Source organism: Pongo abelii, chromosome X, assembly GCF_028885655.2.
Source record: "Pongo abelii isolate AG06213 chromosome X, NHGRI_mPonAbe1-v2.0_pri, whole genome shotgun sequence".
Lineage (NCBI taxonomy): Eukaryota > Metazoa > Chordata > Mammalia > Primates > Hominidae > Pongo > Pongo abelii.
In genome coordinates this window covers 140,418,322-140,445,694 of record NC_072008.2, presented here as the reverse complement: position 1 = coordinate 140,445,694, position 27,373 = coordinate 140,418,322, and the positions used below count along the sequence as shown (strand labels likewise).

The window sequence follows — 27,373 nt, the reverse complement described above, 5'->3', positions numbered from 1 at the left end:
AAGTTCTAGGGTACATGTGCACAACATGCAGGTTTGTTACATATGTATACATGTGCCATGTTGGTGTGCTGCACCCATTAACTCATCACTTACATTAGGTATATCTCCTAATGCTATCCCTCCCACCTCCCCCGATCCCACGACAGGTCCCGGTATGTGATGTTCCCCACCCTGTGTCCAAGTGTTCTCATTGTTCAATCCCCACCTATGAGTGTAAGGCGATTCCTCAGTTTTATGTCTATTATATATAAGATGACAATGGAAGAATGCTTAGAACCTGTTCACTGGATGCCCTCTTGTGGTCAGCAATAGATAAAAGAAATCATCTAGGAATTCACATGTTACAAACAGATTATCTAAACTAGGTCTAATATTTGAGTAGAATAAAAGGCAGGGGTGGGGTTCAGGACACAGTGGACAACAATAACAACTGACTTTAATCTAGTTTTGTTCATTATTTCTCTTTTTAGTCTTAAAACATTTTCAATAACTTTCAAAAAGCTAGGGAGAATTTGTACACTTCAAATACTACACATTGGGAACTACCTCTTTTTAAATTTTTAAATCATGAGTTTAAATATCAAGAGTGAGATTCCTACACAATGGCACCTATGAAGAATCTTCCCATAAAATATAACCTGAATCTAATTAAACTTCTGAACCAACTTCTAGTTTACAAGAAATAGGAGAGAGGGATAGAGACACAAGTTAAATGGCATCATGAAATGGCAAAGAGACAAATCTAGAATGTGGGACTTAGGACAATTTATCGAGGCTCTTCAATAAGTAAGGGGACAAGTATGTCCGTATTTAGACTTAAGAGACATATCAAATGCAATGGATGGACCTTGCATGTATCCAGATTTGAACAAATTAAGTCTAAAATGAGATTTTTTTTATACAACTGGGCAAATGTGAAAATGGATTGGGTATAAGATGATGCTAAGAAATAATTGTTAATTTTACAAAGTGTGATAATGGAATAATAATTATATAATGACAAGAGATCTGGGATTTTTCTTTAATATACATACTTCAGGAAAATAAACAATATACTTCAGGATAATAAACAATAGATAAAGCAACTGTGGCAATAACTTGCTAACTGCTGATATGAGGACTTGTTATACTATTCTGTTTTTGTTTACATTTGAAAATCGTCTTTTTAATAGAAAGTTTCCTCTAACAGGACAAGTGCTTTGTTGTTGGAGCAACTTTTAATCATTTTATGGGATTATTTTTTACTTGCAGAATATTTCCCATAGGCCCTTATATGGCCTTCACTAGTCTAGGTGCTAAGGTCACAGGTGTCAACTGGTCAAACAAGGTCCCTGCTGTCACAGAACTTCATTTTTTATGGTGGTAGGCTGACATTTTAAAAAAATCCATATTGAAATAGTTAAAAATACAATAAAGACAATAAAACAGGATAAATATAAATAAAAATTATTATCTATCCCTCCCTAGTCTTTCGAATAGGAATACAGTCAGGACCCAGAAAGGGCTGGTAAGGAAGAGAAGCCATAGTTAGGAGACAGGGAAGCCACTTCATTCAGAAATATTCCTCCCTGCATTTCCTCTTATTTGTCCCTTCTTCTCTCCCCAAACTACCCACCTATGGGCTCTCATTTGAACTCAGTGGTCTCTATCTGGAATCCACATTACAAATGGATTGCAGAAACACATCTCAATGGGAGAAAAGAAAAAGAGCAATTCAAATCATTATGGATCCAAGTACAAATATTTTTGTTTTGAGATGGTCACTGAAATATGGTTGTCTAACAGCTAAAAAGCAAAAACAACCTAGATGCCTGAAAAAGGAACCAACAGAATAAACTGATATACCTATATGATGGAATATTATGCAATCATTAAAACAGACGTAGGCCGGGCACAATGGCTCATGCTGTAATCCCAGCATTTTGGGAGGCTGGGACGGGTAGATCACTTGAGCCCAGGAGTTTGAGACCAGACTGGGCAACATGGTGAAATCTCGTCTGTACAAAAAAAATTAGCCGGGTATAATGGGGTGCCCCTGAGGTCCCAGCTACTTGGGAGGCTGAGGTGAGAGGATCACATGAGCCTGGGAGGTTGAGGCTGCAATGGGTTGTGATTGCACCATTGCACTCCAGCCTAGGCAACAGAGTGAGACTGTCTCAAAATAAACAAACAAACAAACAAACAAAAAACAAGATGTATAATTGTTTAATGTCACACAAAAATGTCTCAGATCTAGTAAGTGGAAAAGAGATTATAAAACAGCATAGATAAGAAAATCTTTTTTTTTTTTTTTAAAGAAAGCAAACGAAGAATGGCTACCCCATAGGCAGAGCAGCAGAAAATCTTGTTTTTATAAATACACACACATAATCACATAAACATCTAAGAGAAAACATTCCAAAAGATTTAAAATTATTACCTCTGCGTGGTAGAATTAAAGTTGACATTAAGTATTTTTTCTCATCTATATTTCCATTTTTCTTCCAAAATGAAAATGGAAATATTTTTCATTTAAAACTATTATAATAAAATCATCTAAAAGTTATATTTTTAAATACAATAATTCTCCATACAATCTGATTTTGGATATTTAAAATCAGCCTGTTATTTTAAAATGTTAATGGCTACTTTAATAATAATATACTTCTCATGAAGATATTCAAACACCACAGAATCCTATCATGGAGAATATAAACTTGCCTCTTCTCCTCCATCCTTATGCAACTAATGAGAAGTAATATAACCATTAAGCTTATTGAATATGTTTCTAGAGATTTTTCTACATATACAAAAACATACACACACATATGTGGAAGGAGACCTACACACACATATGTGGAAGGAGACCTTAAGGAGGGGTGAGCAGAAGGATGGTGATGTGGGTCTTTGATGACACTGAAAAATTGCCTACCACATCTGTATTGCTTTCCTCTGCATGTCTTTTAGGTGAGAAAGCAACCCTCTATCCTGTTAAGCTGCTATTTTTTTTTTCTGTTATATAAGGTAAACGCAACCATTAAAAGTGAAAATTATATCACATTTAGCCTTCTAAATAAAACTGCCAAAAAATTTGGATTTGATCAAAATTATACTAAATTTATACATTTGGTGAGAATAGGTGTCTTTTGATGCTGAGTTTTCTATCAAGGAACATAATATATTTCACCACTCATTTCAGTCCTTTGTAAAATGTAATTTTTGGCCAGGCATGGTGGCTCATAGCTGTAATCCCAACACTTTGGGAGGCTCAGGTGGGTGGATCACTTGTGTCCAGGAGTTTGAGACCAGCCTGGACAACATGGCGAAATCTTGTCTCTACAAAAAATAGCAAAAATTAGCCAGGCATGGTCACGTGTGCCTGTAGTCCCAGCTACTTGGGAGGCTGAAGTGGGAAGATCACCTGAGCCCAGGAGGTCGAGGCTGCAGTGAGCTGTGATCATGCCACTGCACTCCAGCCTGGGTGACAGAGTGAGACCCTGTCTCCCCACCCACACCCCAAAACAAAGCTTTGTGTGTTTTTTTTTTAAAATGGAAAACGTTCATCTTTAGTGTATGTGTGTTTGGCAGGGTATGGCAGGCGGTTTTCCTTTACATTTTCTAACTAGTTATTACTGGAATTGTTTTTTAAAAGTTATCTTATATTCAGCAATCTTACTGAGCTCTTACTAATTTTAATAAATTCAAAGTTGATTCCTTTGAATTTTCTTGGTAGACAATGATATAAATAACAAATATTGATTATTTTATTATACACTTTTCTTTTTTTTTCTTTGAGACGGAGTTTCGCTCTGTCGCCCAGGCTGGAGTGCAGTGGGGTGATCTCGAAGCTGGTCTTAAACTCCTGACCTCGTGATCTGCCAGCCTCGGCCTCCCAAAGTGTTGGGATTACAGGCGTGAGCCACTGCGCCTGGCCTTCTTTTATTTTTTAAATTGAGACAGGGTCTCACTATGTTGCCCAGGCTGGTCTCTACCTCCAGGGCTCAGGCAATCCTCCAGTCTGGGCCTCCTGTATAGCTGGGGCTACAGGCGTGTGCCACTTTGCCTGGCTAATTTTTAAATGTTATGTAGAGATGGGGTCTCACTATGTTGCCCAGGTTGGTCTCGAATTCCTGGCCTCAAGCAATCCTCTTGCTTTGGCCTCCCAAAGTGTGGGATTATAGACGTGAGCCACTGCACTGGGCCTCTTTCTTTTTGTCTTGCATCAGCTTAACCCTCTAGAAGAATGTTAAAAGTCATGCTAGTAGTTGGCATCCTTGTCTTCTTCCTGATCTGAATTAAAGTATAGTCTAATGGTTCTCAATTAGAGGGGAACATAAGAATCACCTGGGGAGTCAGAAAAGTGCATGGTTTAGGCCCCAACCCAGACCTACTAAATTTAAATCTCTACAGGTAGGGCTCAGACACGAACATTTTAAAAGAGGGCCTTATCCACCCCACAGTGATTCTGAGGCTCACTCCTGGTTAAGAACCATTGCTCCTTTACTTTAACAATAAATAAGTTATTTGCTGTTGTTTTTCTCATAAACACCTATTAAGAGTCCTAGCTTATGAAGAGCACTCGTTACTTTAAAATTCAGAAATTGATGTTGAATGTTATCAAATGTCTTTTCACCATCTATAAGGAAGGTGATAAGATTATTTACTCTACTAATTATAATAAATTATATTAATATATTTCCTAATTTTGAACAGTGTTTTTTCTATTTTTAAAATTATATAGAGATGACAGTCTCGCTTTGTTGCCCGCACTGATCTGGAACTCCTGGCCTCAAGCAATCCTCCCACCTAAGCCTCCCAGAGTGTTGAGATTATAAGTGTGAGCCACTGTGCCCAGCCTGAACAGTCTTTCAATTCTTAGAATACAGAGCTGGATTTGATTTACTAATATTTTATTTAGAATTTTTGTATATTTATAAAAGTGAGATTGTGGCTGGGCATGGCTCATGCCTGTAATCCTAGCACTTTGGGAGACTGAGGCAGGGAGATCGCTTGAGCCCAGGAGTTTGAGACCAGTCTGGGCAACATAACAAAACCCCTCCTCCTCAAACAACAAAACAAAAAAAATTAGCTGGGCATGATGGCATGCACCTATAGTCCCAGCTACTCGGGAGGCTGAGTTGGGAGGATCACGTGAGGGTAGAAGGTCAAGGCTGCAGTGAGTCATGATCACACTACTGCACTCCAGCCTGGACAACAGAGTCAGATCCTGTCTCAAAGCAAAAAAAAAAAAAAAGGGAGATTGGTCTACAGTTTGTTTTTCTTTTAACGTATCTTTGTTAGGTTTGGTACCACAGTTATGTAAGCTTTACAGAATGAATCAATAAGTTTTCCATCTCTTGCTATGTGCTGGACCTCTTAAATAACATTGGGATTATTTGTTCCTTAAAGGCTTTGTGGAACTCACTTGAAAACATTTGTGCCTTTATTATTAAACAGAATTTGGCAAATTTTATTACACAGCATAGCGCCTTATGTAGGCACCCAAATGACTTGGTGACTGCTTGTGTACATTGTCTTTTACACAGAATACTAGACCCTGAAGTCATTGGTTTATTGCATTCTAGGCATGTGAGAGTAAGGAAGTGCTTTACAACTCTGGACAGCAAATCAAAACTTTAAGAGTCCCTACCAACTTATACTCCAGTCGATTAAACAAATGGAACCATTACAGATATACATTAACACCACCTAGCCCAAGGCAGCACAGGTAAGTGGAAGACCCATAAAAAAGAGGGTGACCCCCAATCCCAAATCTTCAAACTTTACTTTTTCACCATCTTCTCAAGAGAATCTTTTGCCTTCTGTCTACCATATGCTATTCTAAGCTACCAATAATTCTCACCTGGACCACCAGCACTAGCCTCCTAACACATCTCCCCATTTCCACCTCTGCTTCTGTCTCACCCGGGGCTCTTGCATATGCTGTTCTCTCTGCCCAGAATACCTCCCCCGACCAAGGCTCACCTTTGTCCTTAATATCTCAGCTTAAAGCTGAGCACTATTTCCTTCAGAACATTCTTAAATACTCCCCACTACAGACTAGGTTAGCTCCTCCTTCTTATATGCTCTCATAACACTTTGTAGCTTCTTTAGAACACTTACGCTGCTGTGTTGTAATTGCATATTTGGCCACTTAAATAATAGGTCTCTCCCAATAGACTGTAAGCTTCATGAGGAGAGTATATGTAGTGTTTTCTTTTTTTTTGAGACGGAATTTCACTCTTGTTGCTCAGGCTGGAGTGCAATGGCGCAATCTTGGCTCACTGCAACCTCTGCATCCTGGGTTCAAGTGATTCTCCTGCCTCAGCCTCCCGAGTAGCTGGGATTACAGGTGCCTGCCACCACGCCTGGGTAATTTTTGTATTTTAGTAGAGACGGGGTTTCACCATGTTGGTCAGGCTGGTCTTGAACTTCTGACCTCAGGTGATTCACCCGCCTCGGCCTCCCAAAGTGCTGGGATTACAGATGTGAGCCACTGCACCTGGCCCAGTGTATGTAGTTTTGATCACTAGCATATGCCCAGCTTCAAGCACAATGGCTGGCACATAGGAAGCCTAACTAATATTTGATGGATGAATGCTAATCCAGGGATATGTAGTCAGAGGAAAATGCCAATTGTAGTACTCATTCCTTACATAATGTGCTCAGTATTCTATACTTAACTAAACACCACTTAAGAATAGAGATTGAGTAAACTAATGTCATCTATTTAAGGATGGTTACTAACATGTTTAGGGAAATAGACAACTGTTGTTTTCTTACTTGTAAATTCCTCGTGACATATTTTCAATGTATTTAGCTTTGTCTTGTACTCCACAGTGGTAATGGTAAGTCTTAACACAGGCTTTTATTTCACATCCAATAGTAGCACCAGGCTGACTGCAAAGTGTACATTTCTGTATAAGGAAAGAGAAATAATCGTAAGCAGTATTTCAAGAAAACAGCAGCTATTTTCTATTGAAAAAGAGTACACTGAAATGATCACATAGCATATAACTGAAATAATGCTGCAACTTAAACCATACTTTGATAAGCCCTCTAATATTGTCATCCCCTGATGTTTTCCTTATTTAACATTTATAAACTGCCGGCTTATTAGAAAAACTACTGACCATCCCAGGTCTGACATCTAAATGTAGGTAAGATTCTCCTCAATGCTGCCAAATACACAAAAAGAATGATGTTGTATATCTTAGTGGTTGGCTTCTTTTCCTCCCTAAGATCAGATCCTTTCCTATTATGATTAGGGGAAAGAATAAGAAACCAGAAAAGCAATCCCCCCACAGAGGAATCGCTACCAGTAGACAAAAGTACAGAGGGAGACTAAAGGGGCTGAAATCTTTTCAAGACTTCTCAGTTTGGCCTAGATAAAGCTTGCCTGAAGAATGTTTGGAGATTAAAAGGTACCTGTTGAAAAAGGTGTTTCAAGTCAAATAAGTTTGAGAAAGGATAGGTTAAGCAGATCACTTTATTGCAGGACGTCTCACAGCCTTTTCTCCAAGGGAGGGGGCACAGAGTAAACAGTTTTCAAGTTTATTGAAATCTAGATGCCCTTTTATCTCTGGAGGGGTGGGGGAACATCTTGATGGACTAACTTCCTTTGGAGCACACTTGGGGGAAATGCTAGGTTAGTGTTTACCCCAATCCTAAATGGTACAGAGGTAAACAATAAGTTGGCAAGATAATTGAATTGTTATCTTAGTCACCTGTTTGGACTTTAGCTGTATTATACAACACTGCTCTGAATAATATGATAAAGTGGTTTTTCCTTTTTTCAGTACTACAGACTCTGTTACGAAAGTTTCATTTTTAGCCGGGTGCTCACGCCTGTAATCCCAGCACTTTGGGAAGCCGAGGTGGGTGGATCACATGAAGTCAGGAGTTCATGACAAGCCTGGACAACATAATGAAACCCTGTCTCTAATAAAAATACAAAAATTATCCAGGCGTGTTGGTGCATGTCTGTAATCCCAGCTACTTTGGAAACTGAGGCACAGAATCACTTGAACCCGGGAGGCAGAGGTTACAGTGAGCCGAGATCGCGCCACTGCACCCCAGCCTGGGCGACAGAGTGAGACTCTGTCTCAAAAAAATAAAAAAATAAAAAACAAACAAAAAAATTGTAAGGTATAATGACATTGTGGTTAGGTAAGAAAATGTCCAATTATTAAGAGATACATACTCAACTACGTGGAGGTATAGTGATACGAAGTCTGAGGTCTGCTTTAAAATATTTCAAGCAACAAGAATAAAAGGCCTATATGAAACAAGTGCCACAAATTTAGGTAACTGATGAAGCAAGATGATGGACAGATACGTGTTACTAGGCTTTCCAATTGCGGTATGTTTGAAAATTTTCCCAACAAAAAAATTTTAAAAATTAATTTCTAGAGATAACCGACATAGCATTCATAAGTGTTAAAGGAGTAAGCGATCAATAAAGATGCCAACATTTCTTAGAGCTACTTGTTGGTAATTCAGTATGTTTAACAACATGAGACTAAGGCGTATTTTATATTATTTTATTAAAAAAAACTTAAAGCTATGACAAACATTTTAAGAGGCAGCCCTGTGTATACGTACTTTAAACAGAAAGCCCTGAAAAAAATTTCCTTTAGGCAAGCTTACACAATGTAACATTTTAAACTTAATAAAGTTTGTCACATTCATATCATTTATTTTATTAAACGGCTTGCAAATGCCTTGAAATGTATATAAATCTTCTCAGTATAATTCTCTTAAGTAATGAAGTTACATAGAAAGAGGAATAAGTTTCAGTAACATCAGCATCCTTTATTATATTACAAATAAGTCAAATATATACTTTGCTTTAACATATGAACTACTTTAAATTTTCTGATGACTGGATAAATTTGGGATGTACTCTAAATTTAAAGCAGCAAGTCAAGTGTAATGTTGCATAACAAATATAAAAACTACAGACCATTCTTTTTCCTCGTTTAATCTCCTGAAGTACAGTTTTAATATCAAAGTCTCCAAATTCTGCTCTTGATGTTGTTGTGAGCTGGACTGTGCCAGAAGAAAACAACTAGAGAAGAAAAATGCAGGAACATTAACATTCAGAATCCTTATGAGAGAAACATTAAATGTGATAACAAGTGTGTTATATTTAATTTCCGAAGAAAGATAATCTTTCCTTAATAATCAAGTATCTGCTCAAATATTTTTTAATATAGTTACATGTCTGATTAAAATATAACCAAAATTATGGACATTGAAATAAAATGAGGACTGCCAGTGTGGAGCCAAGATTAAATAGCCTGCTTTAAGCAATGAAAATTTCAACAATATCACTCTATTCTCAACTATTTTACATTTCCATAAAGTTTTAAAAAATAGTTTAAATTGGCAAATTTCAACCATAGATGCAGATTAGAATCACTCGCGGAATTTTTTTTTTCCAACTAGACATATATGAGATCTATTCCACAGGGTTCCTAGATGCACATATTTTGGAAAAAGCTCACCAGGTAAATCTGACATGCACTCTGGTTAAGAACCTCTGACATAAATAATGTAATTTTAAAAACCTTATCAATGGGACGAGTCATTCAATACAATCTAAGTCAAAGATATTTATGTGTACTGTAAGTCAGGCATGGATCTAAGGATGTCAAGATAAAAACTTATTATCTTCAAGGAATTTAAGAGTCTGTTAGGGAAGATAAGTTCATAAATGAATAATTGTAATATAGTGTGTTAAGTACAACAGAGATAATTATTAGGTTATAGTGAAAGTCTAAAATATATTTCATGACATGCTTATAAAGACAAAATTTTTATAGTTATGAAATAATTAATTACAGATTATCCTAACTACAGTAACTATAATTAGAATTACTTCAAATCCTACTAAAACATAAAGGCTATAATTTAACAAAATCTAAACTTTATTAAGATTTGGGATTACAAGATATACTATTTATAACTCTAAAATACTAATGCTGGTGGGGGGAAGTTTTTTGGTTACTAGCTAAATGATTTTTTTTTTTAAAAATCATTTGGGCTTTTAGATCACAGGGGAAACAAAGAAAAACAAACAACAAAAAAACAAAATTGGGCTTAAAAGAATCATGCTTACCATGCACTTATAATGGGCAGCTGCCTTCTTGGCATTAAATATATGCAGTTTTCCTCGTGCTTCATTTTCTTCCTCCCCTACATGGCAAAATCCACATTTAGGCCTGGTGTCACTAGGGCTGCTTCTGTGTGGAGACCTATCTCTCTGCAAATGTAAAAGAAAAAAAGAACTTAAAAAAAATCATGAAAATATGCTATCATATTTCAAGCTTACTTAACATTTCAAATGATGAACTTTACCTATAGATAGTTTAAATGAAATATTCATGGTGCAACAAAAGTAAGAATCCAACAGTTTTTTTTACTTACATAGGAACTACTTTCCATTTCATCTGTTCCATGGGAGGATGTGGACCTGGTATCTTCTGACAGCCCTTTAAAATTAGTTTTTCTTGGCCTTCCTTTGCGACTTTTCTTTTTACTTTTAGGTGATGAGGGCTCCAGTTCATGTTCATTAAAACTTTCTTCTAAATCAGCTGCTTAAAAATGAACAAAAACTTTTTATAGACCAATCTCAAAATAAGTATTAGTTCATGGGTCTTTAGGACATATGTTTCTCCTTAGAATGAAACTGTCTCCAGAAATGAGAAGAAATGGTCTCTGGTATGCTCAATAAAGCCACCCAATGTTTCAGATAAATGCAATAAAAATCAAATACAAATAGTTTAGTAAATTAATTTTTAGAGTTTGCTTTTGCATTTTTTTTTTTTTTTACCATAGGTTTCAAAGAGTTTGTAAAATTAGAACACTTACCTAGAAAATACACTTACTGTAACTTGGAAAACTAATGAAAATAGATATATCTGTGCTATTCAATGTAGTAGCCACTAGCAACATGTGGCTTTAAAAAATTTAAGTCAGTTATAATTAAATAAAATTAAAACTTCAGTTTCTTAGTCACACTGACCGCACTGCAAGAGCTTATTGGCTACATGTGGCTAGTTGCAACTGTATTAGACAGCACAAATACAGGACTGTTGCCACTGTCACAGGAAAGTTCTATTGGACAACACTGGTCTAGGTTACTCTTCAAACGATCATGAAAACTGAATGAACAAATTCAACAAGGAAGTCATTTACAATTGAACTAATGGATCAACTAATTAAACAAATATTAAGTACAAAAAGAATTTCTAATACAAGCAGTAAAAAAAGTATGTTGCAAGTTAGTTGCATATGCTTTAATGAATTAAGCAAAACTTAAGCAGAAATTTGAGAACTGCATTTCTCAGTAATCTGAAAAGAATTTCTACCATAATGAAAGGTGTTTCATCAGTAGTTTACTATAAATATTTTATTTATTGAGGGCCTCTGTATAAGATAATGTATTAATATTTAGTGTTTAAAAGGGTAATAAAAACCAAATGTTCACTTGCCATAGGGTCAAACTATGGAAAGTTTTAGGCACAGCTCTAATATTTTCACCATTTTTTCCTTTACCATGTTATTGATTATAATTCTAGAGACTAATTTCTCAATGAGAAAGCATATCAACTCCTATGCTCAGATGTTAATATCTTTCCTACTACTTTGAAGGGTGTTTATTAGAAATGAAAGCACATTTATTATAAGAAAAGGGCAATTCAGTTGGTATACTTGAATATATATATAAATTAAGGGAACTACAAGTATTAGGTTGTTTGCAAAACAGTTAATAACAATTTACATGAGTGCAACTTCACATAGCTCTGGTAGGACTTGAGGGAGTTAAGTGGAAAAGGTAAAAGTTATTGGATAGTGTTTTATAGGCAACAAAATAAATTCACATGAATAACTTCCCGTGAAGACAGAGAAGTCAATTAAAGATGTTTTCTCTCCTTAACGTGATAGCAAATTTCATGTCAGAATATACTACTTAATTTAAATATTCAAACTGACAATTTTTAAGACATGGAATTTCACTAAAAGCTGTTAGAATTACTTGCACTTGGCTGGGCGCGGTGGCTCACCCCTGTAATCCCAGCACTTTGGGAGGCCGAGGTGGACAGATCACGAGGTCAGGAGTTCGAGACCAGTCTGGCCAATATGGTGAAACCCCGTCTCTACTAAAAATACAAAAAATTAGCCGGGCTTAGTGGCGCGCACCTGTAGCCCCAGCTAATCGGGATGCTGAGGCAGAAGAATTGTTTGAACCCGGGAGGCGGAGGTTGCAGAGAGCCGAGATTGTGCCACTGCACTCCAGCCTGGGCGACAGAGCAAGATTCCATCTCAAAAAAGAATTACTTGCACTTGCCAAATATTAAAAATTCTCAAAACGAAAAATCATAACTGTTTCAATCATTCTAAGACATCTATGTGTATGTATACATAAAACATTGTTTTACACATATGTATACACATATAATATATTCAGTTATCTATTATGAAAATAAGCATCACTAACACCATACATAACACTATTAAATAACATTTAATAGTTGTTTAATAAATAACAATAAACAAATAAGATGTTTAATAAATAATATTATTAAACATCTATAAAAATTACTTAAGAACTGATTCCATTATCAAGCCAACATGATTAGTTTCCCACATGGCATATTTGTTCTAAATATGAAACCATTCCACAAAAATGTTTAACAACTTTAACATCAATAGTAAAAGTCATGAAAGATTCATATATTTAACTATATTAGACTTTCAAACTTCTGAAAAGTATAAATTAAAAAGTGGTAAATTTGGGCCAGGTGCGGTGGCTCATGCCTGTAATCCCAGTGCTTTGGGAGGCCAACGTGGGCGGATCACCTGAGGTCGGGAGTTTGAGACCAACCTGACTAACATGGAAAAACCCCATCTCTACTAAAAATACAAAACTAGCTGGGCATGGTGGTGCATGCCTGTAATCCCAGCTACTCGGGAGGCTGAGGCAGGAGAATGGTGTGAACCCAGGAGGTGGAGCTTGCAGTAAGCCCAGATCGCGCCACTGCACTCCAGCCTGGGCGACAGAGCAAGACTCCATCTCAAAAAAAAAAAAAAAAAAAAAAAAGTGGTAAGTTAAAAGGCAAACAATAAACTGGAAAAAGGCCGGGCGCGGTGGCTGAGGCGGTTGGATCACTTGAGGTCAGGAGTTCAAGACCAGCCTGGCCAACAAGGTGAAAACCTGTCTCTACTAAAACTCCAAAAAAAAATTAGCTGGGTATGGTGTCGCGTGCCTGTTAACCCAGCTACTGGGGAGGCTGAGGCAGGAGAATCACTTGAACTCGGGAGGCAGAGGTTGCAATGAGCCGAGATCATGCCACTGTACTCCAGCCTGGGTGACAGAGCAAGACTCTGTCTCAAAAATAAAATAAAATAAAATAAACTGGAAAAATATCTGCTTCTGCTGTACCTCTGACAAAGAATTAGTATCATTATGATATGATAAGCTCATACAAGATTAAGACCCAAATAGAAAAACAGATCAAGGATATAATCAGATAATTCTCAGAATATAAGTAGTTAATAAGTATAGTTTAAAAATATTTAACTTCTCCAGCATCAAAGTGCAAATTAAGTGATATATCATTTTCACCTATCAAAACAGTAGACTTTAAATAGTTATTAAAAGCTAAAATAAAAACCACAATGAGATACCATCTCACATCAGTCAGAATGGCTATTATTAAAGAGTCAAAAAACAATAGATGCTAGTGAGGCTGTGGAGAAAAGGGAATGTTTATACACTGTTGGTGGGAATGTAAATTAGCTCAGCCACTGTGGAAAGCAGTTTGGAAATTTCTCAAAGAACATAAAACGGAACTACTATTTGACCCAGCAATACCATTACTGGGTATATATTCAAAAGGAAACAAATCGTTCCACCAAAGAGACACATGCACTGGTATGTTCACCGCAGCACTATTCATAATAGCAAAGACAACGAATCAACCTAGGTGTGCATCAACGGTGGACTGGATAAAGAAAATGTGGTTTGGTGTGGAATACCCTGCTACATGGAATACCCTGTAGCCATAAAAAAGAATGAAATTGTGTCCTTTGTGGCAATCAGGATATGGCAGGAACAGAAAACCAAATACAACATGCTCTCACTTATAAGTGGGAGCTAAACACTGGGTTCTCATGAACATGGAGATGGCAGTAATAGAAACTGGGGACTACCAGAGGGAGGAGAGAGGGAGAAGGGCAAGGGCTGAAAAACTAACTAATGGGTACTATGCCCAGTACCTGGGTAATGGCATCATTCATACTCCAAACCTCAGTATCATATCATATACTCAGGTAACAAACCTGCACATGCACCCCCCTGAATCTGAAATACAAGTTAAAAAAAAAAAAGGTACAATAAACCCAAACAAAATATGTGTTAGAAAGAAAATATAAAACAAGTGCCCCTAAATGGAGAGATAGACTATGTTTCTGAATGAACATGATAGACAGAAAATCAGCTCTCACTAATCTGACTTAATGAAATGAAAGTTAAAGTTGATTCTGTGGTTTTCTGGAAAACGGACGAGAATACACAAAATGAAAAAAAGAATACACAAGAGTATCCTTTTGAAAAGAAGATATCAAAATATACCATACAGCAACAGCAGTTAAACCACTGGCACAAGAATAGACATATATCAGTGGAAGAGAATCTCCAAGTTTGAAAACAGACCCACGTGCACATGAAAATTGAAAATATGATAATGGTGGCATTTCAGATGAGTGGAAAAGACATAATGGCACAACTGGCTATCCATTTTTAAAAAATGGATACCTCATACTATATGAAAAAGTTAGGAGATGGATTAAAAATCTAATTGTAAAGTAAACTATGAATATAATAGGAGAAAAGAGAGGAGAATTTTAAAAAATAATCTTGGATCAGGACATATAAGAAGCCCTAAAGGAAAAGACTGGGAGATTTGACTAAAAATTAGTAACTTTTGTACAGCTAAAGGCACCATAAACTAAGTTAAAAGAAATAAATTGGGCCCGGTGCAGTGGCTCAGGCCTGTAATCCCAGCACTTTGGGAGGCTGAGGCGGGCAGATCACCTGAAGTCAGGAGTTCGAGGCCAGCCTGGCCAACATGGCGAAACCCCGTCTCTACCAAAAATACAAAAATTAGCCGGGCATGGTGGCAGGGTGCCTGTTACTCGGGAGGCTGAGGCAGGAAAATTGCTTGAACTTGGGAGGCAGAGGCTGCAGTGAGCCAAGATCGCGCCTCTGCACTCCAACCTGGTGACAGGAGCGAAACTCTGTTTCAAAATAAATAAATAAATAAATTGGAAGATCATTTGCATATAGTGACAGAATATCTATATTACAGAGAACACCTGCATATCAATTTTAAAAAGACAAACCCCAAGAGAAAAATGCACAAAGGATAGGAAAAGGCAATTCACAAAAGAAATGTAAATGACAAAAAAACATGAACAGAGGCCCAACCTCACCAGTGATAATGGAAATTAAAATTAAATGAAATAATCAGACAAAAATTAAAGACATAATACCTAGCACAGGTATGGGAATTAGACACTGTTGGTGGGAACATAAACTGGGTAAACAGTTTCAGAAGCCATGTGACAGGTCTATGCCCTGTGTTAAATGCATAGACCCTTTGACTTGGCAACCCCGTTTCTAAGACTTTTATCTTACAGAGTCACTCGTATAAGTACATAAGTATATTATGTACAAGGGAAATTGTTGCAGTATTATTTGTAATCATGAAAAAACAGATATAACCAACCTTATTAATAGATAAATCCTTAGGCCTGGACTCAGTGGCTCACGCCTGTAAACCCAGCACTTTGGGAGGCCAAGGCAGGTGGATTGTTTGAGGTCGGGAGTTCAAGACCAACCTGACCAACATGGTGAAACCCCGTCTCTACTAAAAATACAAAAATTAGCCAGGTGTGGTGGTACATGCCTGTAATCCCAGCTACTCGGGAGGCTGAGGCAGGAGAATCACTTGAACCCGGGAGGCGGAGGTTACAGTGAGCCGAGATCACGCCACAGCACTCCAGCCTGGGAGACAGAGCGACTCTCAAAATAAAAATTAAAAAAAGTGAAAATCTTCCTTTCACCTTCTACTTCCACCTGCTCTGTGCTCCCAGTTGGCTCCTCAGTCTCCCTAACCTGCCTCCCTCCCTAACCTCCTGACCTCCCACCCAGGAAAGCACTGTTAACTGCTTCTTTTCTCAACCTCAGTGTATAAGAGCCTCGGTTTGAATCTTGCATCTTTCACATACTGTGTATCTTTGGACCTGAAACCTACCTCAGGGTGTTCTTAAATGAATTACATGAATTAGTGCATGTAAAATACTTAAAACAGTGCCTGGCACATAAGACGCTTTCAATAAATGCTATTATTTTCTCTGCATATGCACGTTTTTTTAAAATGATATACACACAAATGGCATTCTAAGCACACTATTCTGCATCTTGCTTTTTCCACTTAATATAGCTTGACAACTTTCCATGTCAGTATATAGGAATTTACCTCCTTCCATATAAGAGCTAATAGTAATCCATCGTATTTAACCAGCCCCCTATGGTTATGACTTGTAAGTTTTCAGTGTTTTTGCTGTTACAAATGTGATGAACACTTTCTCCATTTATCTTTGCTCACTTGTACAGTATCTTAACAGCTTTCATTTGTAAATATGTGTGTATAAGTTGGAAATAGAATAGTAAGAGCTAACATTTGAGCTTTTAAGTTTTCACTATACCAGATACGCTATGTGGTTTATATGCATTATCTCATTTGAGCCTCACAATCATTCCACAAAGTTGTAACGGTCATCTTCCCAACACCCCCTCCACCCACTATCGCCCTGTTTTACAGATAAGGAAGTTTAGAAAGGTTAAGTAATTTTGCCCAAGGTCACAAAGCTAGAGAATGGCAGAGCTGGAACAAATATATATGTCAGTGAATAACTACAAGTATGCTCTTAAAATAGTAATATTCATTGTCATGGAAATACATATTTCCATATGCTCCTGGATGTTAGAAAAAGAACAGTTATGCTTATGTATGCACATAATTGGTCTGGAAGGATACACAAGAAACTCACAGACAGTAGTGTCTGCTTTTAGCAAAAGAATTCAGAAACAGATACAAGGGCACGGGTGACAGGAAAGCCTGATTTTTGTACAATGTTCATGTATCTATTCAAAATAAATACGATAAAAAGTAAAACTTTACATTTATATTCACAGCTGCAATTTCTAAAAATCCAGGCTGATAAGGCAGGCGACAAAATAGGGTTGTCCTCCTTCCTGAGCCACCAAACATTCCCAGCCTCTTATCAGCACAGCTTGCAGATGTCTGTGTCACGTTAGAATGGCCAGGCCTCTCTCTATTACCCTTCTGTTCTCCTCTGGTATGGCCCCTATGGAGAGGGGAATGCCCAACGTACCAGGACACCAACTCTCTTCCTAGTATTGTAAAGCCCTGTCTATCCCTTTCCTGATTCTCTTCTCTTAGTAACCAATGTTTTCCTCATCTTACAACTTCCTCGTTTATGCTCCACCTTCCTCCTCCTAAGTTCTCACATCAGTTAACAGTGTGAAGTAGAAAGGATATCTGGACAGAACATCTGAAATTGCCACTTACTAGGTCTTAACTTGGTTAAGTTACTTACCATTCACAAGTGTCTTCATGTGTCAAATGGGACTAATGTTAATACCTTTCTTACAAGGCTGCTTTAAGAAATTACTTGTGAAAAATGCTTCGTAAACTATAAAATTCTATTTAATTGTTAGTTACTACTCTTGGCATATCTTGTGTAGACTGTAAGCTCTTTGTCCACATGGGGACTCTTTAATTCTCCAAGGTGCTCACACCTTGTAGGTACTCAATAAATGTTTGTCAGAGTTAAAAAAAAAAAAAAAAAAAAAAAAAAAAGAAAGAAAAAGGACAGGCATTAAGACTGAGGCAAGCATCACCACCTCTGCTTTGAATCTTCATGGTTGCTGCAAAAGGAAAACTGGAGGACATTCGCCCTGCCTTTTCCAGTGTAAATGTGATGTGCATTTACTCTGTATGTGCGGAGTCATTTGTGAACTCAGCTTCCTGCTTTTTCAGGAAAGGTATCAAGTAAATGATTTTTATATATATATATATTTATATATATATATAAATCATTTACTTGATTTACTTGATATATATATACAAACATGTATGTATATATATTATATACATACATGTATGTTTATATATAATATACATACACATGCACATACAAACACATGCATATATACATACACATGAATATACAAATTTGTAACATACACCCAAAATACATTATTACTAAAGTGTGCTAAAATGAAATCTGATGTCTGGGATTACTTCGAAATAATCCAAATGAAGAAAGTGAGTGGGGGGTAAAGATGAAACGTTATGCTGTTATTTCTAGTTTTGCCTAAGTTTGAAATTTCCTATAATGAAAGTTTGTACAGTGTGCTAAATCACAGATGAGCATACACAATGCCTAACACAGTACTCTGCACATGGGTGAATCAGAAAGAATATGGAGTCGGCCGGGCGTGGTGGCTCACGCCTGTAATCCCAGTACTTTGGGAGGCTGAGGTGGGTAGATCACCTGAGGTCAGGAATTCGAGACCAGCCTGGCCAATGTGGCAAAACCCTGTCTCTACTAAAAATACAAAAATTATCTGGGCATGGTGGCAGGCGCCTATAATCCCAGCTACTTGGCTGAGGTGGGAGGATCGCTTGAACCCAGGAGGTGGAGGCTGCAGTGAGCCGAGATCGCACCACTGCACTCCAGTCTGGGCGACAGAATGAGACAAACAAACAAAAAAAGAATATGGAGTCAGTTTTACATGGTGCAAAGACCACAATATGAATACACTACTAAAATTTTTCAAGTTAAAGTACAAAGAATTTAAATTCCATTGTCATCTAAGGAAGAGCACATGAAAAGATGGTGATAAAAGCAGGTGGAAGTTTAAAGGAATAATAATGATATAGAACACAGTATTGACAGACATCTTCAAGATATCGTGGGTTTGGTTCCAGACTACCACAGTAAAGCAAGTTATCGCAATAAAGCAAATCACATGAATCTTTTCATTTCCCAGTGCATTTAAAAGTTATGTCTACACTATATTGTAGTCTACTAAGTGTATAATAGCATTATGCATAAAAAAAGGTATGTACCTTCATTAAAAATACTTTATTGCTAAAAAATGCTAACAATCATCTGGGCTTTCCAGTAAGCTGTAATCTTTTCGCTGGTGAAGGGTCTTGCCTTGATGCTGTTGGCTGCTAACTGATCAAGGTGGTGGATGGCTGAAAGATGGGGTGGCTATGACAATTTCTTAAATTAAGACAACACTGAAGTTTGCCACATTGATGGACTCTTTCTTTTGTGAAAGATTTCTCTATAGAATGAGATGCTGTTTGATAGCATTTTACCCACAGGAAAACTTCTTTCAAAATTAGAGTCAATCCTCTCAAAACCCTGCCACTGCTTTATCAACCATGTTTACAGAATATTATAAACCCTTTGTCGTTTCAACAATGTTCACAGCATCTTCACCAGAAGTACACTCTATCTCAAGAAACTACTTTCTTTGTTCATCCATAAGAAGCAACTCCTCATCTGTTAAAGTTTGATCATGAGATTGCAGCAATCCAGTCCCATCTTCAGGCTCCACTTCTAATTCTAGTTCTCTTGCTATTATTTCTACCACATCTGCAGTGACTTCCTCCACCGAAGTCTTGAACCTCTCAAAGTCATCCGTGAGGGTTGGAATAAACTTCTTCCAAATTCCCGTTAACATCGATATCTTGACCTCTGCCCTTGAATCACAAATGTTCTCAATGGCATCCAGAATTATGAATCCTTTCCAGAAGGTTTTTAATTACCTTGCTCAGATTCATCACAGAAATCACTACGTATGGCAGCTACAACCTCATGAAATGTATTTCTTAAATAATAAGACTTGAAAGTCCAAAGTACTCCTTGATCCATGGGCTCTATGGACTGCAGAATGAATGCTGTACTAGCATGCATGAAGACAACATTCATCTCCTTGTAGATCTCCATCAGAGCTCTTGGATGACCAGATGCATTGTCAATAGGCAGTAATATTTTGAAAGGAATCATTTTCTCTGAGCAGTAGGTGTCAAGAGTGTGCTTAAAATATTCAGTAAACCATGCTATAAACAGATGTGCTATCATTCATTTATAGAGCATAAACAGAGTAGATTTATTGTAATTCTTAAGGGCCCTAGGATTTTTAAAATGGTAAATGAGGATTGGCTTTAAAGTCACCAGCTGCATTAGCCCCTAACAAGACTCAGTCTGTCTTTTGAAGCTTTGAGGCCAGGCATTGACATCTCTCTAGCTATGAATGTCCTAGATGGCATCTTCTTCCAATACAAGGCTGTTTCATTGATATTAAAAATCTGTTGTTTTGTGTAGGCAGCTTCATCAATGATCTTAGCTAGATCCTCTGTATAACTCACCATAGTTTCTACATCAGCACTTGCTGCTTTCACCTTGCACCTTTATTGTTATGGAGACTTCTTTCCTTAAATCTAATGAACCAACCTCTGCCAGCTTCAAACTTTTCTTCTGTAGATTCCTCACCTCTCTCAGCCTTCATAGAATTGAAGAATTAGAGGCTTGCTCTGGATTAGGCTTTGGCTTAAGGGAATGTTGTGGCTGGTTTGATCTTCTATCCAGACCACTAAAACTTTCCCCATACAGCAATACGGCTGTTTCACTCTCTTATCATTTGTGTGTTCCCCGGAATAGCACTTTTAACTTCCTCCAAGAACTTTTCTTTTGCATTCACAACTTGGCTGTTTGGTACAAGAGGCCTAGCTTTTGGCCTGTCTCAGCTTTCAACATGCCTTCCTCACTAAGCTTAATAATTTCAGCTTTGGATATAAAGTGAGAAAGGTACAACTCTTCCTTTTACTTAAACACTTAAGAGGCCATTATAGGGTTATTAATTGGTCTAATTTCAATACTGTTATGTCTTAGAGAATAGGGAAGCCCAAAAAGAGGGAGAGAGATGGAGAATGGCTGGTTGGGGAAGCAGCCAGAACACACACCACATTTATCAATTAAGTTCACTGTCTTACATGGGCACGGTTCATGATGTCCCTAAACAATTTGCAATAGTAATATCAAAGATCATTGATCACAGATCACCATAACGGATAAAAAAATGAAAAGGTTTGAAATATTGTGAGAACTGCCAAAATGTGACAGAAACAAAGTGAGCACATCCTGTCGGAAAAAATGATGCCAAAAGACTTGCTCAATGCAAGGTTGCCACAAACCTTCAATTTGTAAAAAATGCAGTTATCTGTGAAGCACAATAAACTGAAGTGCAATAAAATAAGGTATGCCTGTACTGAGCCATTGTTTAGAGTTGTACACGCATTATTTTTCATTTAATCCTTAGAATAATCCTATGAGGTAGGTTTTTTAAAAAAATCCCCCAAATTTTACAGATGCAACATCTAAGGCTCTCCTCTGAGAGCGATCAAATAATTTGCCCCAGATCATGTGCCTAGGATGTGGCAGAGCTAAGATTCAAATACAGACCTTATTTCAAAGCCCATACTCTTAACCAGTGTATAATACTGCCTTCCCAGTACTTCATAAGTCTATTCAATGCTATTCAATTTAAAGGTTTTTAAAGAGCTTAATACCAACATCAAAATCTCCCTATATTTCCATTTAATAAAAGTAATGCAAACTGTGGCCAGGTGTGGTGGCTCACGCCTGTAATCCCAGCACTTTGGGAGGCCAAGGTGGGCGGATCACGAGGTCAGGAGATCGAGACCATCTTGGCCAACATGGTGAAACGCTGTCTCTACTAAAGACACAAAAATTAGCTGGCCGTGGTGGCGCTTGCCTGTAATCCCAGCTACTCGGGAGGCTGAGGCAGGAGAATCACTTGAACCAGGGAGGCAGAGGTTGCAGTGAGCTGAGATCGTGCCACTGCACTCCAGCCCGGGCGACAGAATGAGACTCTGTCTCAACCAAAAAAACAAACAAACAAACAAAAAAACAACCAATAAGTGAATATTAAAGCAGGTAAAGGCTTCAAATCTACATAAATTATAACATTTTTAAGATACTTTTAATATACCTACGGTGACCCTATTTCCTGAAACATAAACTGAGTTATATCATTTGACAAGCAATTTCTAATACAAAGTTTCAGAACTGTCCATTAGGGAATCCACCAGGTCCTTGAATAAAATACAGACTATAGCCTCCAAGGTTAGGCACAAAAGATTCCTTTACACCATCTCAGAAAGCATGGGATTTTGTGGTCACTGTAATTCTAACACTTATCACCACTTTTTATCTTTTTAAGTAATTTCAGACTTATAAAAAAAGTTGTCATAAAAATTCCTGTATATCCTTCACCCAGATTCTAAAAATAATATTTTACCACATTTGCTTTATCATTCATTCTCTCTCAATATCCATACACATTTTTTCCTGAAAGGTTTAACAGTAAGATGCAGCCATGATGTCACCACTGTATTTTAATGTTTGTCACATATCTGTCACTTAATTATGTCCTCCCCCACTCCCCCCAAACTAAAATTATATATATATTAGTCTCATTTGATACATGAGGACACTTTGCCTTGTGAATAAGTTAACCAAGTTAAGACCTAGTGGGTGGCAGTTTCAGACTTTCTGTCCAGATACCCCTTCTACTTCACACTGTTAAATGATGTGAGAACTTAGGAGGAGGAAGATGGAGCATAAACTAGGAAGACGTAAGATGAGGAAAACAGTGGTTAAGAAGAGAAGACAATCAGAAAAGGGACAGACAGGGCTTTAGAATACTAGGAGCAGCGTTGGTGTACTGGTAAGTTGGGCATTACTCTCCCCAATTTACCACACTCAAAAACCTTATAATCACATAAAATGGTTCTATTTCTGACATCCCTATGTCACACTCTGGGACCACAAATGCTTGTTTTCCTAAGTACTTTCGTTCTCATTGTTCTTCAACCCTATTAGGACCTCCAGTCCACTGATGCCTTCTTGTTTCTTGTTCTCCTGCTGTCACTTCCCTCCCTATCTCGCTCAAACTGCTCTCTTGCAAATATCCTAAACTCCCATATCCCTTTACTTCGTTAAACTCACTTGGCAAGATCCCAATTTTTATTTACCCAACTAGCCACTTTCTCTATGCACATACAGGATCCTGAATTACTGGTGGAAAAGTCACATCACTTGACTGTTGGGAACCACTACATAAACTCATGGGTACTAACCTCAACAGGGCCCTCAACCTATTCTGGAAACCTTACATTTCTCCAGGCAAACTTCCTCTCCCAGTCTTCAGAGCTATTCTTTCAAACAGTTCTCTTTCCTTCAGCTTCCAACCCTCACACCTTTTGCTACATTCCCCTTCACAGAGAAGACAGACCAGATAGGAGCCACTTATCCTCTTCGTTCCCTCTTATTACAGTGGAAATGCCCTTCTATCACAGGCCAATTGTTTTGCTTGGGTGCTGAATCCTTTTTCCTTTACCTTCAATCTCTTCCTGCCCATAGCATCCCTTCTCTTAAGGGTCTATGTATCAATTAATTCTCCTCCTAAAAAAATAAAATAAAATAAAAGCCAAAGGCTGGGAGGGTGGCTCAACGCTTGTAATCCCAGTACTTTGAGAGGCTGAGGTGGAGGACTACTTGAACCCAGGAGTTCGAGACCAGCCTGGGCAATGTGGCAAGATCCCGTTTCTACAAAAAAAAAATGTAAAAAAAATTAGCCGGGTGTGGTGGCACATGCCTGTGGTTCTAGCTACTCAGGAGGCTGAGGTGGGAGGATCACTTGAGCCTGGGAGGTTGAGGCTGCAGTGAGTCGTGATTGAGCCACTGGATTCCAGCCTGCGTGATAGAGTGAGACCCTATCTCAAAATAATAAATAAAAATAAAAGGCAATTAAGTGAAAGAGGCCAATCTGAAAAAAGCTATACACTGTATGATTCCAACTACGACATTCTGGAAAAGGCAAAGCTATGGAGACAGTAACTGTATCAGTGGTTGCCAGAGGTTTGGGAGGGAAAAGGGATGAACAGGTGGAGCACAGGGGATTTTCAGGGCAGTCAAATGATTCTGTATGATACTGTAATGGTAGGTACATGTCATTATACACATGTCAAAACCCACAGCATGTACCACACCAAGAGTGCACTAATTTAAACCATGGACTTTGGGTGATAATGATGTGCCAATATTGCTTCATCCATTGTAACAAGCGTACCACTCTGGTGTGGGATGTTAATAGTGGATAGGCTGTGTGTGTGTGTGTGTGTGTGTGTGTGTGTGTGTGTATGTATGTATGTTAGGGGTTGGGGAACAGGAGATATACAGGAACTCTGTACTTTGTGCTCAATTTTGCTATGAACCTAAAAACTGTTCTAAAAATAAAGTCTATTAATTAAGGGAAAAAAGCCACCCTTTAACTTCCTTCTAACTATTCCCTGCCCCTTTACAAGCAAACATATTAGGAGGCTTACCCATGTTACTATTAACATCCTACACCAGAGTGGTACATTTGTTACAATGGATGAACAAATACAGGCATATCATTATCACCTGAAGTCCACAGTTTACATTAGGGTACTTAGTGTGGTACATTCTATGGATTTTGACATGTATGTAACATGCCATGTCACAAATCTCCAACTTCTTACTTCCCATTTGTCGAGTGCGTATCAATATGGCTTTTGCCCCTATTACTCTACCCAAACTGTTTTCTAAGGTCACCCATGGCTCCGTTGTCACTGAATCCAATGGATACTTTTTCAACAGCCCACCAAGTTGACCATTTGGTTCCTTCAGGAACTACTCTCTTCCTTCCTTTGGTTTCCAGGATGTAACACTAATCTGACTTTCCTCCTACCTCTCTAGCCATTCTTTTTCTCTCCCTTTGCAGTCCCATCTTTCTATACCCAGCCTTTAATTGTTAAAGTTCCTCAAGGCTCAGTCCTAGGCCCTTTCCTCTTCTGAACGCTCTCCTTAGGGGATTTTTCCTCCACTCATAAAGATGCAATTATTTATACTCACGCTTGGCAAATTTCTATCTTTAGCCAAGATCTCTAATCTGAGAACAAGAACCATATAATCAATCCATCTGCTTCTCTGATATCCCCACTTAGCTAGCTCATAGGTACCTCAAACTTGATCTTTCAAACTTAACTCATCAACTTTCCCCATAAGCTTACTTTACCTCTCCTGTTATCTAAGCAAGTGGCACCCTCAGTCACCCATTTGCATACGCCAGAAACCTTGGAGTAATCTCCAATATCTCTTTTCCCTTATCCCTATATTGGACGCACCTGCTAAGTCCCATCAATTCTATCTTCAAACACTCTCTCAAATTTGTCTACTTCTGCTCATCCCCGTAGTTACAACTCTGGTCCAAGCCTTCTATCATTACTAACTAGGATTCCTGCAATAAGCCATTCTCTTTGCTTAAAACCCTCAATTACCTCTTGCTGTTCTTAGGATAATATTCAAAATCCCTACCAATCTGGCCCACGTATTCTTCTCTCAACCTCATGTGCCACTCTACCTATCATTTTTGTTTGTTTGAATAAGAGACAGAGTCTCACTCTGTTGCCTAGGCTGGAGTGCAGTGGCGTGATTGTAGCTCCCTGCAGCCTTGAAATTCTGGGCTCAAGTAATCCTCCTGCCTCAGCCTCCCGAGTAGCTGGGACTACAGGTGCACACCATGCTCAGCTAATTTTTAAATTTTTTGTAGAGAGAGGTTCTCGCTATGTTGTCCAGGCTGGTCTTAAACTCCTGGCCTCAAGCCATCTCCTCACTGGAGCCTCCCAAAATGCTGGGATTACAGGCATGAACCACCATGCCTGCCTCTATCTATCTTTTACTTACATAGCTTTCTATCAATTCCTTGGAAGCATCAAGTTCCTTCCTATCTAAGTCTTCAAAGATCCTGTTCCTTCTGCATAGAATGTGCCTCCAATCCTCTTTAGTCTTTTAAGACTTAATTTAAATGAAATTTCCTCATAGCTCCCCCCAAACATTTGCTCATGGCACTCTAATTTCTCATTCATGGCATTTATTAAAATTGTAACCTATTAATTGTGCAACTATTTATTTAATGTACATCTCTCATATTAGACTTCAAGCTCTTTGGGGCAGAGACCCATCTAATTTATCCCTATATCCCCAATTACCTAACAGGCCTGGCAAATAGTAGCTGAAATATATTTACCAGCTTGTATATAATTCCGGAAGGACTCTGTCCTCAGTTAACTGTCACCATTGATAGGGGAGATATTTTTTATCAGAAATGCTTTCTTTTTATTTTGGAGACCAAGTCTTGCTCTGTCACCCAGGCTGGAGTGCAAATGGCATAATCTCGGCTCACTGCAACCTCCGCCTCCTGGGTTCAAGCAGTTCTCCTGCTTCAGCCTCCTGAGTAGCTGGGATTACAGATGTGTGCCACCACACCCAGCTAATTTTTGTATTTTTAGTAGAGATGGGGTTTCACCATGTTGGCCAGGCTGGTCTCGAACTCCTGACCTCAGGTAATCCACCAGCTTTGGCCTCCCAAAGTGCTGGGATTACAGGAGTGAGCCACCGCGCCAGCCCAGAAATGCTTTCTTATATGTTTCGAATCATTTTATAGACAACTTATCTAAGCCCATCACCACTAACAGGTAAATACATACAGTTCCTGGGACGGGCATTCTAATAACCTAGTGATATAATAATAGCTAAAAACTCCATATAGATTTTTTAAATTGCTTTTCAAATTCACAGTCCATTTTTTCCTGAAGCAAAACTGATGACATAGGTTTTAGGTATTTAATATTCAATAATATTTTATTTGTGATGGGAAAATTGAATTGCTATATTATGCAATTATTCTTAAATTTAGTATTTCAAAAGAGCTCATTTTATATAAAGCTAACATGGCAGACCGAATTATATATTAATAGCATTTATCATATTAAGTATTAGCAAAGTAAGTATTGAGCCACAGATGGCAAATGACCAAGACATTACCATAGATATTAATTCCTCTTTGTTCTGGAGACTAGTGCAGTACAATTCTTTTTTTTTTTTTTTTTAGTGCAGTACGATTCTTAAAAGACAGTCCCTGAAATACAATCCTATAACCTCCCATCATAAACCACGATCATAAAGGAGAACATATGTTTCCCATTAGAACAATGGAATAATTGGAAGTTCTGTTTCTGACAAAGCACTCAAAATCAACTAAATTTGAGCTAGATCAATGTGATAAAAGCCAGAAATCAATAAATATAAAGCTTTAATACTTTAAATTATA

The 27,373-nt window shown here is 37.9% G+C and overlaps 1 protein-coding gene across 15 annotated transcripts in view; it reads right to left on the bottom strand.

The window, feature by feature from the left end:
- The window catches only part of PHF6 (PHD finger protein 6), a 55,486-nt gene that overhangs the window by 4,689 nt on the left and 23,424 nt on the right, over positions 1 to 27,373 (bottom strand). For 7 of the 15 annotated variants that reach the window (XM_009235266.4, XM_009235265.4, XM_054544105.2 and 4 more), the window contains 4 exons: positions 10,411 to 10,580; positions 10,103 to 10,246; positions 8,945 to 9,049; positions 6,763 to 6,896 (listed from right to left, as the gene is read on the bottom strand). In XM_009235266.4, the coding sequence (XP_009233541.1) occupies positions 6,763 to 6,896; positions 8,945 to 9,049; positions 10,103 to 10,246; positions 10,411 to 10,580 (553 nt within the window). 15 annotated transcript variants of the gene reach the window in all.